This window comes from Trachymyrmex cornetzi, unplaced genomic scaffold (assembly GCF_001594075.2).
Source record: "Trachymyrmex cornetzi isolate Tcor2-1 unplaced genomic scaffold, Tcor1.1 scaffold147, whole genome shotgun sequence".
Taxonomy (NCBI): domain Eukaryota; kingdom Metazoa; phylum Arthropoda; class Insecta; order Hymenoptera; family Formicidae; genus Trachymyrmex; species Trachymyrmex cornetzi.
Genome location: NW_017296059.1, coordinates 6,996,796 through 7,012,356, shown reverse-complemented (window position 1 = coordinate 7,012,356; position 15,561 = coordinate 6,996,796). Strand labels below are relative to the sequence as shown.

The 15,561-nt window shown below is 35.4% G+C and overlaps 1 protein-coding gene and 1 long non-coding RNA gene across 2 annotated transcripts in view; both read right to left on the bottom strand.

Annotated features, from left to right (window-relative positions):
* Nucleotides 1–2,959: 2,959 nt before the first annotated feature.
* LOC108757725 (Ejaculatory bulb protein III) lies at nucleotides 2,960–10,455 on the bottom strand. Its single transcript, XM_018502243.1, has 4 exons — nucleotides 10,367–10,455; nucleotides 5,190–5,364; nucleotides 3,869–3,963; nucleotides 2,960–3,096 (listed from the first exon to the last, which is right to left on the bottom strand). Exons 1-4 carry the CDS (start codon nucleotides 10,370–10,372, stop codon nucleotides 2,995–2,997), a joined length of 378 nt encoding a protein of 125 aa, XP_018357745.1. The 5' UTR covers nucleotides 10,373–10,455; the 3' UTR covers nucleotides 2,960–2,994.
* A 1,238-nt stretch (nucleotides 10,456–11,693) lies between these two features.
* Nucleotides 11,694–15,561, bottom strand: part of LOC108757726 (uncharacterized) — an 11,845-nt gene continuing 7,977 nt past the window's right edge. The window contains exon 5 of the long non-coding RNA XR_001939917.1: nucleotides 11,694–11,890. This is a non-coding gene — a long non-coding RNA (uncharacterized LOC108757726). The remainder of the gene's footprint in view (nucleotides 11,891–15,561) is intronic.

Genomic DNA, 15,561 nt, shown 5'->3' with positions numbered 1-15,561 from the left:
ACTGAAAAAATTTACTAAACCATAATACATATTTTTTGAAATGGTATTAAGTAAATGTTTACTTACAGTGTAGAAAGATATTTAATTAAAAGATTATTAAAAAATGATAGTTAAATCAAATTAACGGTTTTTTATATCAAATAAATTATATGTATATGTTTATATTTAGTAAATATTTACTTAAACCTATTCAAATATTTATTAAAATTTAGTTTTTTTTCAGTGTACGGTTCACACACGAAAAGAACGATTTTGCTTAAGTATCTAAAAATTTAGCTTGGGATATTAAAATAATTGTGTGGGACTTTCAAATTTATTGCAAGAATTTTTGCAAAATTTGTTGTAAAATTATTTACAGTATTTCAATGAAACGTTATACTTTTACATTTCAATAAAAAAACAACGGTAACAAATAATCACCAATACATAGAACGGAAAAAGAAAGAGAAAAATAAGTGTAACGAATAAAATAATAAAATTTATATAACTATAACAGATACAACAGCAGAATTGCGATTTAAATAACATAACGCAATTTCAGCAATTTTATACGAAGTATACTTTGTATAAAGCAGAGATTAATTGGAGTTCATCGAACACAATATTTTCACATTAGAATGGTTGAAATCAATTGATGACGTTTAGTGGACAGTGACATGCTTGTTACCGGTATTCTATAATGAAATATACAGTTTCGAGATTATTCACGTTATACAAGCTTAATTCATAACATAATTTGAAGCTTCATCACTGTCTTGATGCACTTCTATCACCATTTTCCTGTGCAAGCATTTGTAACTGTCTGTTACCTGCAAAATACAGGCTGTACATGATAAACTTTATTTTTAGAAATAAAAACAGATACATATTTTTAGGTACTTTTATTGTAAAAAATTAAAAAAATTTTTTACAAAGAATTACTAAACTTTCGCATGAGCATCTTTAAGCAAAAAGCAGGTACATATTCCACTTCATGCCAAATGCGCTGAAGTATGTCATTAGTTATGGTGCCAATGACGGTCACAATTGCGCAAAACATTCACGTTCGGTACTTTTGTGGTCTAAACGTCCACCAAGTTCTTGATATATCCCCAAAAAAAGAAATCCAAGGGAGAGGCTGTCAAAGGAATGAGATGACCAGGAAATGGAGCTCCCTCGGTCGATCCAACGACCTAGAAAAACTGAAGGTACTCACGTGGAAGTTTGGAAATTTTTTGTAAAAAAGTTTTTTAGTAGTTCCTTACAATAGAAGTGCCTAATAATATGTGTGTTAATTTTTTATTTCAAAATACTGAAGATTAATCACATACACTCGTCCAAGTATCCAGCATATTCTGCATGCATAACAAACAATTCCCTTCGCAATACAATCGCGATTGTAATTTCCATTTTAACGAGAATAAGAAAAGAGAAAAAGATGCAATGGGAGCAATCAGCTGGTACTGTCGACAGATGCTTCAAAGGATGCGTACGGAATTCCCAACCTGTTGAAGTCCCGAAATCCGTTTCCTACGAGTGCACCCCAACAAGTCGACGACATTCGGATTTCAATCCGATCGACGAGAAAGGGAGGGTGTCTAAAGGAGCGAGAAAATTCTTGTCAAGTGGCGGCACGCGAAAATTGAATTTTCGGTTTTCTTGGATAGCCACCATCACCACCACCGCAAATTCACTCCTCTCCTCTCCGAATTGGCCCTTCGCAAATTTTCCCCCTCGATTTGCGTGATCCAAATCGCTTGAGTGACCCTCGACCACCCTCTCCCTCCCTCTTCATCATTGCCTCGTGCCTTCGGTCCGTCGCGGTGCATTTAAATCGACTGCTTAAGTTGACTATACACTAATCTCGTAATTCATTTACATATTTAACGCGCGCGTCGTCGGCAAAGTTCGTTGTACGGGATGGGAGGAAACAGAGGGTGTGGCAAAGGAAGCGCAACGAAGGGGGTAATTAGTTATGCATGTGTACTTGTCGGCCCATCTCGGTGAACCCTTAACTTCTTTAATTTAATAACACGCGAGCCGGAACGAGAATTATCACGTCGAAGACAAATATGGATAAAAAAAGAAAAGAAAGTGTTCTCTTCGCTTAATTGAAATCTTGGTACGAACGCGACGAACACTCATCAATTTTTTCGAAATGACAGAACTTGATCTACGAGCAAAGCACGCAAGCACGCAAGGCGTGAAGCCGTTCTCGTTAGTCCTTATGCAACTTCGATAACTTGGAGAAGTTGACTTCAGTTGTTACCTGAGTGAACGATATCGATTATCGTCCAATGTTCTTGTTCTTCGACGATGAAATATGCTCTCCGTTTTCCCTGGAGATGGATGAGAGATGAGAGGCGGGGGAAGGACGAGCTCCTCGAGTAAAGGATCGGGACGCTTCGCTCGGCCTCGATCTAGCATGGAAATACAAAATCGCCGTCTGTTTCCGGTGAGCTTCGGAGAATGGCGAAGTTACGTCCCGTATAGGTATGCGCACATATATTTCGTATTGGACAGCGTCAGGAAATTAAGCGAGGTGGTCTCAAGGGCGACGTTCGGACCTCAAACTTCGGCCAGGGAACTTTTCTCGGCATTGTGCCTAGATTTATCTCTTCCCGAAGTGTCGAACTGCTTTCGGGAGAAGAGCCACGGCACCAAGAAATATATTATTGCCGGCCGTGACTGGTGTACAAACGTAGTTCGCTCATCGAGACAATGGTGAAAGATCAAGAGAAGAGGAGATGGAAATTATCGATGACTAAATAATCGATAACGATAATTAAATTATTATAATTCAATCACAATAACATTCTTTTACACTTATTATTTATTATTTACGGTAACATCTAATATATATAATATACGTTTCTTTATAGCTTCTGAATTTCTGTTGAAAAAGAGTTCTACGTGATGCTGAACTAACGGATTTATTTAATTCGAATGTGCTGTGAGAAGAAGAGAGGACAGATTTCTCGACGTTCTACTCGGCGAGATGAGAATCTAAATTATTCACACATTTATTCCCTGCTTGTGTGCTTCGTCTATATATTTGGTAGTGTATTGGCCACTGGGATCGTACTTCTTCTTAAGTTGCTCCCAAGTTTCCGGTTTCTGAAATAAAGTAAAAGATCGAATAAGCAATCGCCCTTGTATCTTCTGTAACAAGTTTGCGTAACAGGATTGCATTTATCGAAGACGTATCGTTAGTTGCATCTACATAAAATAAAGCTGCACGAAGATTTTTACTCTGAAAGTTTTCTTACTTTAATACTTTGTATTGAGAAATGCCCTGAGATAGAGCTATATTACATCATTACGTTATCGTGAAATTCAGTCAAAAGCAGTAATGCACAATTATAAAAATGCGATAAGACCAGTAATTTCAAAGACAAACTCTTATATGCATTAAAAATAATATCTTTTTAAAGGATTCAAATCGCCATATCGATACTACGTGAAAAACGCGTACAATATTTCAGAAATTGTTGTAAAACGCAATATATTCGAAACGAGATAGCTTGGAACTGCTTTAAAATTGCTAAAATATGACTGCCCAGTCGGGGGTGAAATCAGTTCTCGAAAGAAGGGCTCGAAGGGTCGAAGGGACGGCGGATTCACATCGCCGTTAAATTATTTGGCTACGGATGCGAAAGTTTCCAGGCGTGGTTCGCAAACGAATCACAGGGGCACCCCCTGCCACCCAGCGTGGAGGGTTAACCCGTCTCTGCGTGAAAGTCAAACTAGTTCCACGGCATTTAAACCGCCTCGACGTATCCCCCGAGCGTTCCTACTCCCACCGGTATCAACTCATTACGCAGACCTCGCGTTTAATTAGCCCAGTGAAAAGTGACGGGCGAGCATACATGTTAGCGCGAACATATACCTTGTTGACTAGATACCGGACGACCTTCTCGGTACCCTTCTTTTGCTTCTCGCTGCATTTACTACACTCGGTCGACAGTGCGTCCGGAAGAGTTTCTGAAACAAACAGGAAAAAATAAATTACGAGAGGAATTCAGATCAGGGACATGGCTGCGCGAAATTCAATTCCGTTGGATAGCATACGCTATCGGGTTATGAAATTACGCAGTTATAAGGTTCTTCAAAAAAATTAAGGATCGTTTTTCCTTTTATCTTTCTAAATAAAATATCGATTTGATTCCTTTCTTTTTTTTTTTTTCGTCGATAAATATTTTAGCGAATATATCCTTTCATAAGGTTATTTTTATCGCGACGGAGTTCTTCGTAGGAGTTCATAATGACGTATTTCTCGAATACGCGACGTCCTGCAGGATTTGTCTCAGCTTTTTTATCACTCCGCGTCATTTGCACCACCTGCTCTGGTCAGCTGACTGTACACTCCCGCATATCTCTCGTGAATTTTCTGAGACAAGACTATACATTCTCGGTAACGTATTACCGTCCATCGCACGTTTTATCTCGCGACGGGGTAGCACGCCAAGGTAAAAAGAAATTCGAGAAGAAACAGACGATAAACGTGATTCTAACGTAGAGAAATAAATCGTGATACGTGCGACAAGTAATTAATGCAATTTGCAGGAAATGCAATCTGCGGAAATACACCGAGCAAATAATTGGTTTCTAGTATCCGTGTCTCAACTCTGTACATATATAGGATTTTTGCGCGAGGAAACGTTATGTTCGTGAGCAAAATTTTCACCTGAAAAGAACTAACGCGTACGTTTGTTCTTCGCGACGCTAACCGCGAACGTACACGTATACACGCAAAATGTCTCACGACACCAAGCAACTTTTTGTCCAAATCTCCTCAGCGTAGCAGTCGTTTGTAACGTATTATTCATATCTGGAGCTGAAGTGATATATGCCTGCTTCGTACATATGTAACATCGTTAACGAGACGACCTCGCATTGTGCATCCTTCGACGAGATGAGACGGAATGAGATGGTCATTAGTGCCAAGGATGATTCTCCCGCGCATTAGAAAGCATGTGAAAGATCATCATTACCGTCTCATTTCATCGTGCATGTTTTGCCATGTTATCGAACCAAATGCAACATCAAACACATTATTCTACGCTTCCATGGATACTTCGTATTTTTTTTAATTTCTATATTTTTACTCTTTGTATTACGAGAGAGTTATGTTTGAATGAAGTAACATTACTAACGTTTGAATAGAAAAATCTAGCGAAGAATAATTAGTGAAATCTCAAAACACTCACCTTTAAGCTCTTTGCCATCGGGCGTGCAACTTCCCTTCTCTAGTAGGCAATTTACATAGTTTTTGAGCAAACGGTCGCTCGCCAAAATCGTGTCCAAGTCAACATTGTCGTACTTTGTCGTATACTTGTCCTCTGCCAAAACTATCGCTACCACGAGAAGAAATAGAGCCAGGACCTAGAATGGGCATTAAAAAATTTCTTATTTTTCTCTGTATGAAGGAATATCCAAAAATCTACACTGAAAAACATAATATTGTATTTAACTTGAACGTTGAGAATGACCCAATAGGGGTCGAAAGTCGAGAAACGTTTGTATAATAAACTTCGGTTTTAGTAATTTTTAGCATTAAGATCGAGCTTGGCTTGTAGCCGTTGGTTTATTTTTAATTACATAATATTGTACCAACAGCATTATTTTAATTCAAAATAATCCCATTAATTCAATAACAATATTAATGATTCATTAATACTGTTATTAAATTTTATTAAAATAAGAGCATAATGTATTTATTTGTTCATTAATAATGTTATGAATTAATAAAATTATTTTTCATGAGAATAATGCTGTTGATGTACTCTTTTTTTCAAGACGATATATAATTTAGACTTCTAGACAATCACTAGAGTGTCTGTGTTATATGTAAGAATGAGATACGAAATCATCATTTATGGATTCTTTGGGAATTTGATTTTAAAATCCGGAAAACTGATTCGCGTATTATCGAATCGTCACAAATACATAGCGCAACTGCGAACAAAGTGTCAGAATTCAGGATGGCCTCGGGTCACCACGCTAAATGTCGCACGTGCATACGTGGTTAAATGTTTGCCACCGTCGAGCTGGTTGCGTTCATAATCGCGCTGCCGAAACGCAGAATCGTATGCGGGCATGTTTAGCGCGTGATGTGAATATCAACGAGCGAGTGCGTGCGTGTTATACGTGTTATGCACCACTCGTGTGTGCGTTCGTGCTCATGGACTATGGAAATTCCTGTAGGCCCCATCGGAAATAGAAATAGCGCAAGGCCCCTACAGGCTTACGGAAAACAGAAACAGAGAATCGAATACGTGCTCGTACGTCTCATTAGTAGGTAAAGACAGAGAGTGGACGGCCAGTGGGGCGCAGCGGATGGAGTTGTTTTGAAATCAAATCAATTATACGGAATGTGTCAAACGATTTCTCAAACGCAGTTACGTAGAGCGTTAAGAGACACTTCTATTATTGCGATTCTCGAATACTTGAAACGTCAAAACACATTTCTACGGGTACGATGTTTATGAAATGAAATCTTGAGAACTTGAACTATTCATTTACCTCTATGGGAACTAATTTTCAGAAATTTCAATAATAAATATTAATTAATATCGCATCTTATTTAAATTAGTTATCAGCAGATAAACGTGTAGGTTATTATTCAAATGAATTATTCATATGTGAATATTACAAAAAAGGAAATCGTATTAATGATCAATGTCAAACTGTGAAAAAAGAAAATATTGCGTATTCTCATATACACACATACATACATATACTTGTTCTTTTAACTTCAAGGCATAAAATGACATTAATCACTCCTGTTCCAAGTATCAGTTTAGCGGCTGTTTCTCACAAAAAAACACTTAATAGGTAAATCTTGAATTACGCAATTCAATCTGATAGATAATAATTAGAATAAATTTTCAATTAATAAAAAAATAGATTAATTATGATGTGTGTTTGAAGCAGAAGAACTACAAAAAGAAGTTTATACACCTAGTTGTATATGTAATACTTAATCTTAAAAAATTGATAAAAAAAAAGGTGTAGTTAATATAATTTTTAAAGTTAAAAATATAATATTCTTAGAATTTAGATCTTTCCTTAAGATTCATAGTTTATTTCGTCGAAAAGACAAACCACAATATTTTCGACTAGCTGGTTCAAACTCAAAAGCGAGAGAATCTCTCACCCTCCCCTAAAGACCACGACCAGATGGTTACGCTAGTACATAACGGGTTAATGTCGGAGAGTTAGTTAGGATGTTAATTAGTATAGAATGGACCTCTCTCTATCTCTCTCTCTCTTTCTCCGACGCAGAGGAAGTATGTCTACGCGATATACATACGATACCCGTTATACTTTGGCGAAAGGTAAAGTGCAAAGGGCGACGACCGAAATGACGTTATCCTCGCCCAGAGACATTTAGCTCTTTCAGGGAAGAAAACGTAGGTATTTAACAGACATGTGAATATGTTCGTATATTAAACATCCGTTTGCATTATGCTCAGTAATTTCTTGACGAGCCAAGAAACTTAATAAACTATGCTATTGTATCTGTTTAATCCAAATAAATAATTTAAGGTGGTTCTTTAGTAAAGTGCCGAAAATTTGGGGTGCCTCACCAGGGCCCACCCAAAATTACAAATATCTGCATAATTTGGATAAAATATTAAAACTACGTGTATATCTTAATGAAATAGTATGGAACGTACGATAGTAAATCAAGAACTGCAGCTTTATCGAACGAAAACAAGATGAAATTATATATTTATTTTTCGAGATTAAATTTATATGCAAATTTATTAGAGTCAGACCGAAATTTTGATTTTAGTTTCGGTTAGTTTCGGTCAAAAATCAGGATTTCGGTTTGATTCCGATTTCGGCCGAAACGAAGAGAAAATTTCAGTGAATAAACCGAAACTGTACAAGTTGCAACGCGCTGGTGAGTGTTCAAAAAACAACTACTCGATTTTAATTATTAATTTGTTCATTAAGCTTAATACAATTTGAGTACAAACTGTGATGTGATCCTCTTAATAACTGTAATTTGATTTCTTTAAAAGTTGAGGATGCAATATAATTATATCATTATAGTTAAATATTTTAATAAAATCTTATTTTTTAAAAAGTGCATAAATTTATCATAATTTCTGAAAATCATATGGTCTCTGTAAAATTAATAAAAAAATGTCGATTTCGAGTCTGGCCCAAAAAAATGTAACTTCATTAGCTTATCTTTCTCTTTTTTTTTTTAGTAAGACTCTTTCAATAAGACTAAGTTTCGGTTTCGGTCGGAGATCAAAATGTGGTTTCGGTCGGACTCTAAAGTTTATGCACATAAATATCTTTCCAGAATGGCCGTTGGCCTATTACTTTTTTGTGACCATTAAAATCATAATTTTTTAATCTATAATAATCTCGTTTTTAAGAAAAGTCTATGGTAAAGGCCTAAACACAATGCGGCGAAAGAAATAAAGGCCAATCAATCAGATCGCGCACATACTATAGTATGCTCTTCTGCTTCAGTAGTAACCTAAAAACGTTAAGTCACATTAAGCCATTACAGGACAAAAATTGCCTTCAATTAAGTATTTTTTTAAGGAGATCGATTTTTTTACAAGATCGATTAAAAGTTCGTCACCGAATTTTTCATAATCACCCACTTAGTTATCGTCGATGTCTTGTACGTCATAATGTACTATCGATAATGTATTATCCGTAAGGTAATTATTATCACAGTAATTGGAACGATCCATTTTTGGCAGTTTCTCATAATCAAACTAGTTGAGTCGAAACTGGAATTGAACGGATATTGACAGATATCGTGAAAAGAGGTTATAGCGTAAATAAACAGAATGAAAAATCTGAACGCTGATTGGTAGGCTATAAGGCGATAGACACAGAATTCCTTGTCGGAAATTTATCACTATCGCTATTCCATGTTCCTATGTGCATTGACATATGGATTCCCGTATGTTGGATTCCTCTGTCCCTATCGATATCGCTATGTCTATCGCTATCGCTATTGCCTCGCATTGTGTTTTGGGCTTAAGATTTGTGTGCAGTTAGTCAAAGAAGCGTCCACGAGTCTTATCTGTCACTAAGTTATACCTGAAAAGGTTACATTTTCAACATTTTTTTCTCCCTTATTTCATTGTTAACCTACCGTAGAATTTTGCACAAGTCAATTTCGATACTTTAATTTCATTATACAAAAAAATTAGACATTTTTATGGTATAAACCCGATTTATTAAAGGACCACCTTAATCAAATTAATTTGATTTATATATATGTATTTAAACACGATTATATAATTGGCATCAATAATTTAATCGCTTGGCAACGGTTCCATTAAGTAGAAATTAAAACGTTTTTTTTTTATTGGGCAAGAACGGAACAAAGAGTCGTTTCGATATCAACATGGGAAGGATAATTATTATTAAGCAACAACTCGCACGCCTTCATAAATGTTACGCAATTGTCACCATTACCACGACAACATTTCCCGACGCCTTTCACTCTGGTAAAGAAATTCTACCTCGTCTTGCGACTCGAGTCGCCCGCGACTTAAAAGCACATGCCGCCGGCACGATCGCAAAAAGATTCGCACGCATTTAGCAGTGGATTAACGGTGAATTTTTGTGAGGATGTACGAGGAGACAGACATTGAATCACCTTAGGAGACTCTTAAACGGTCTCCGAGGTCGTTAACGACGTGAAACAGCCTCGATGCACCGAAGAACTTGCACTGCATTATTCACTTTCGGTCTCTCGGGATTGGATTTTTGCTGAATAAAAAGCGGCAATTAACGTCTATGCGATTCCCACGTGATAGAAAAAAGAAGTAGAATATTTAAAAAGTTAAAAACCAAGAATTATTATAAGAACGAGGATATACATTATTTAACATTTTAAGTACCTCTAATCAAGAGAGATGGATGACACCAAAAAGAGGATAATATTACTAGATTAAAATTATTTCAAATTTGTATTGTTTAATTCACAGTATATTATTTTCATACTTATTAAAAAAAGAGAACAAGAAGTTTTACGGGTAGTAGAAGAAGAACGAGTAACGCATGTATATTGCGTAGATATATTTCCTCAAGGCTACTCGATGCACGTTACATACAATCGTCGTCGTTATTTTTATAAAAACTAATATAATAAAATTATATTCGCAAATTAACAGCACATACAGTTTCCAGCAATATGAAAAACAAAACAAACAGGATAATCAACGGGCATACAAAAAATATACATGAAAAATAAAAAAAAAGATTCTTGCCATAAAAGAAAAACCGATGGATAAGTAAAGAATTCCCAAAGATGATATGAGAAAGTATGTTAAATAAGATAGTGGGAGGGACATGAAAGACAACGAAAAGTAAGCAGAGGAGAGAGAGTTGTGCTTACCTTCATGTTCGAGCGGAGTTATACTACTGATGTCGGCGGCAGTGCTGGTCAGTTATTTTATAGCCGGCTCCCTTTTAACTGGACCCCGAATTCGTCGAAACTGCCTTACGAGGCCTCTCTTCTCCCTCCTTAAACCTCTTTACGCAGCTCCATGAGGAGGAAAAGACATGTACGTCATAGGTGTACAAATCTTGCATATTCACCTCGCGTCTTCGTAAATCGCTCCACGTCGTGTAAACATCGCTAGACATACAGGGATTCCTCAACTGATTTAAAACTTATCCTAAAACTTCCTGAAATGTTTGACTTTAATTCCATCTGTATTTTTGCGTATTGTAAAAGTTTATATTGTGAAAGTTTTTTTTAAACCTAGCCGAACACGGGGAAAAGTGATTCCTCACTTGCTACGGTAATCCCGTTCTCGGGGAATTCCCCCTCGAGCTTCTCAATCCCCGGAATAGTTACAGTCTAAAAAAAATCACAAAACGATGAATTAACACGTTTGTTGCAATCATTGAGAGAATTTCGCGCGCGATATTAGAGACAAACAGAGAGAGAGAGGGGGGGAGGGGGGGAGAGAGAGAGAGGGGAGAGAGAGCGAAAGAGAGAAACAGAACGTCAGCGTTTTTGCACGAACGCGCGCTCGTTAGCGGGATTCAGCGAAAATTGCAAAAATAATATTTGGCTGGCGTTAAGTTAACGGGCGGTATGCTCGTACCTCGTTAACTCCGTCGCTAGCCACGAGCAAATTATTGCTTCCGTTTCGATAGCCGCGCGAAAACAGCGCGATCGCGACCCGCGTGAGAAAAATCACGAATCCCATGCGGATTAGCGCGAGCGTTGCGCAAAGTGCATAAGGATTGCGTGACAGACTGCACCGCATCGCACCGGGGCGATGATGCGTTCTCTCGAAGGTGCGTGTTGCCGACCAAAACAATCAGGCAGCGGTAGAATGTAACGTGAGATTGCGAAAAATTTCACCGAAAGTCTGCCCATGTAATAGTTATATAACGAAATAATAAAAACGATTATATAATGACGATAGTAATAATAATTAAATTAAATATAGTTTTATTTATTAATTTAATTTTGAAGTGTGTTTTTATTAAATCTCAAAATTGCGAATTATTTAGAACCCATATATTGCGCCGCATTTTTACAGTTTAATAAAAATTTGTATAATAAAAAATTGTACATAGTTTTATATTATTCTGCTTGCTATTGCAAAAGTGACTGAACAACAAAGAAAGGTCATGACAATTAAAAACAATTTGCAACTTTTGTATGTTTTATTAGATATAATTTATACAGCTTTTAGGTATGCGCGTGCCCTGTTTGTCGCTTAGGATTTTATGACTCGTAATAAATTTATCCGATCGTGCATACAATAGGACATGGAATATTGTATTATTAAATCGAGAGAGGCCAGCCGTGTGCACCTGTTACGGACATCTCCCGCGTAATCCATATTTTACAAACGCAATATCGATAGCCGCCAGCGAGATATTTCCTTTGTTCTCATGCCTAGAATTAACATCATTAATAAATTGCAGCATCGAGAATGACTAGCAATGCTTCGTTCATGCGCTAAATCGCGAATTTGCAAAGAATAATCGTAGAGATGATTGTCGTCCGAGGGCGAAAAATATCTTATAAAATTTGCAATACCATCAACGGAGCACAATTACAAAATGCGCAACTGTCAAAATACTGGAAGCTTTAATCATTTTTTATTTAACTATTATTTTGTTTTTAAAACGGAGACAGCTGTCTATAGACATGAGTAAAAAAACTGTAAACATGAAAGTACACGAGTATCTCAATTTAATTTTTACGTATCCAACAAATTACGATATAATTACTAATTATAATACAAACAAATTATTATATTAACAATCCGCATTTCTGGCAATCTGGAGATCTAATTAACCTAATTGTTTATTATTAATTCATCCGATAGCGTTATTCAAATTAATACATACCGGAACATCCGCGGAACAAATGTGGAAATCAATGTTCGCACATGCGAAGATGGAATATAACTATTAGTGTAAAAGTTAACTATTAGTGGAAAGTTATTAATAGGAATTGAAAACGACATCAAAACTATTATTTTCGATATCTCTCAATATTAAGTAATAAACTAATAAATACAGTAAATTCAAGGCTAATAGGAATCTGCGCTGTAATTCGTGCGCAGAGTGTAATATACAATAAGTAATAAATAAAATCTGAGCTCTAAATATACCGATGTCTTGCGGTAATACCAATATTATTCCGATATAATATTATAATTAGAACGCTAATATATCAAGCCAATTTATAATTTATTGGAAATTTACACTATATATATATTTTTTTTACGTATAAATATTTATATTTATATATTATACAATACGCATATTTTACGAAATATTTTTCAGAAGAAAAAAATTATTTATATGTAAATAATGTCACGCGGAATTTACAAAGAGATTTCATGACATGCAATTCACCGAATTTTTTTCATTCTTTCACGAGTTAAAAACAAGCTAGATTGTTTATTTTATTAATTGCATAAATGAAAAAATACATATTTCAAAAAAATTTAATCGATAAGTGAAAGAATATACTGAATATCGGTAAAATGCTTTCATTTTTGGATAATACGTAAACTCGTTAATTTAGAAGTAATGTGAAAGATTAATATCGGCATTGTGCCATTTTTATAATACAAATTCAGTCACAAAGCCAAATAAATTGCCTGAGGTTTTTTTTTGCTATTTTTTTTGTTCATCAAACGAGATCAAGATGACGGATGATTCCACTTTTTCACTTCGCGTATCAAAACTTATGTTAATGTTTCCTACGAACGTGGACTTTATCCTTTTTTGATATTATCATATCAAAAGGGATCTACGCAAAACGTTTTCTTCACTATGCGCACGTCGATATTGGCTGATTTAAAGCCACATTAATACTAGAGTTTCTCAACGAAAGCACATAATGTTACGCCGTCTGTTAGACAAAATAAATAAAAGTGGTCCATTAGTTAATACGTGTGAGAGGCAATGACGTGTGAAAATAAACTTCTTATTCGGAGAAAAGAATATTTATGCATTCTTTTGTCTCGAGGTATCACGCTTTTAGCATAAATTAAAACATCGATTCTCTCATCAAAATTAATAAAAAACGACATCACAACACAGAGTAGACATATTTCTAAATATACATAATATATGGATAAAAAAGAAAAAGTAAATAAAAAAAAGAAATAATGGACAAGCATTATTGTTTATTAAAAATAAATTAAAATATATTGATTAAAAATCAATATAACTCTTGATGTCAAATTAACAATATAAATAATAAAAAAGGCATGTAAGAGTCGGTTATAAAGTTCGCACAAATAACAAGTTAAAAAGTTAAGATATGAAATTCTGACTGTATAGTTTATTAATTAGTAAAGCAAGTTTTTACTATAATCGAAGTAAGATTGGTATGAGATAAGCAATAAAAACTATAAAGTTAATTATTGCTTGATATTCGTCGAAACTTCCTCTTCTAAAATTAAAAGCTGATGGTGTCAATATTATTAATAATACCTAAATGAGATCGATATGACGAAAGAATTATATTAATGTTACGAGATAAACACGTATTACAAGCAAATTGAAGAATAACAGACAATGCAATTGGAACAGAATGGATATGACATTGCGATAAATATACCTGCGGGAGGAGCCTTTTGGCAAACTTGAGAAAAGTTCCGTGTTTTATATATTCTCGAATGACTTGAAATCATCTAACGAGGCCTCCACACTTTAGTGGCCAGCTTTTAGACACTTTTAACACAAACCGAGGGTTTTGAATTCGCGTGTGGAATATTCCATGCGAAATCCAGACGTAACCCGAGAGCCACTCCCGCCCGCCACTGTGTCCTCGTTCGCTTTGAATTTATTATAACTTCGCGAACAGGGATGTGTCTGTATATATATACACATATATATGTATTTCTGTCCGAATACACCCTTCCGCGACGCGCGCCTCGGGTCATTCCTGCAGAAATTCAATTCGTTATACGCCCCTGTGCGCGTTATTTTATTATGTCCAGACACCGCAAAAAACCACACTGGGATGCGCAAACTTTTTCCTCGGGAACGACATCCAGAGTATTTCCGGCGTTGTTCGCCTTCTCTCTTCTTATCCTCTCAACATTATATATAAATATCAAAGAAGAAATGCCGCCCCTTTAATGATAGAGATTTCAATAGCTCTTGAATACTAGAAATTATTAATATTTAAGTAAACGGAGTTTTTGAATAGAGTTACTATTATTATTCACAGTTTCAAGTGTAAGTTGTACATACGTCAACGAAACTTTGAATCGAAGCCTTAATTGCATTTCTCCAAGTATACAATTATGAAATCCAAGTTGTAAAAATCTCTCACATATCTTCGTCACATAACTATGTTACTTAAAAAAAAATTAGATCGCGCATCTACGACATCGTACGTGTGTTCTTTTATTCTTCTTTCTCTTTCAGTTTCCTATTCCTCTTTTGTCCGATATAAATTTACACGGGGATGGAAAATCTGCTCCCGTATATTCCGAGGAGACTTTACCACTAGACGGACGCGCGTCCACGCATACATGATGCATGCTATCTCGCGGAGACAAAGGTTGTCCAACCACACCTAATGTTTGGCATACCGAATGTCATCTTGTGTAAATTGGCTTACCACACGTAGAAAGAGAGAGAGAGAGAGAGAGAGAGAGAGAGAGAGAGAAGAAGCATACAATTAACCCAAATTTCCGTCACTTCCTAGTTTATTCCACTTTAAAATCGACTTTTCGAGATAATGACATAATTAAGAATGTTTTATACATATTTTCAAAGTAATAACAAAATTATGAAAAAATTACAATTATTCTAAATCACGTTTAAAAATAATACGACAAATTTGGTGACGATTTATTATCTAGATCATAAGTTATTTTAATAAATAATAGTATTTTTTTAATCTGTGCTCCAATAAAAATATAAGGAAATGTGTGTTATAAAATAAATAATAAAATTCTCTATTTTACGTAGTTACATTGCGATGCATGAACTAGTTGCCCAGTAAATAAACAAAATATTTATTTGTTCTATATCTTTGTAACTAATCAGTGAATCGCAATGAAACTTTGCATAAATTATTTTGAATATTTA

What these genes read in the sequence shown, in the direction of transcription:
- LOC108757725 (XM_018502243.1), bottom strand. An exon ending in CGATGGCAAAGAGCTTAAAG is followed by an intron (nt 3,964 to 5,189) that starts GTGAGTGTTTTG and finishes TGTTTGTTTCAG; the next exon opens with AAACTCTTCCGGACGCACTG. An exon ending in TCCGGTATCTAGTCAACAAG is followed by an intron (nt 3,097 to 3,868) that starts GTATATGTTCGC and finishes ACTTTATTTCAG; the next exon opens with AAACCGGAAACTTGGGAGCA.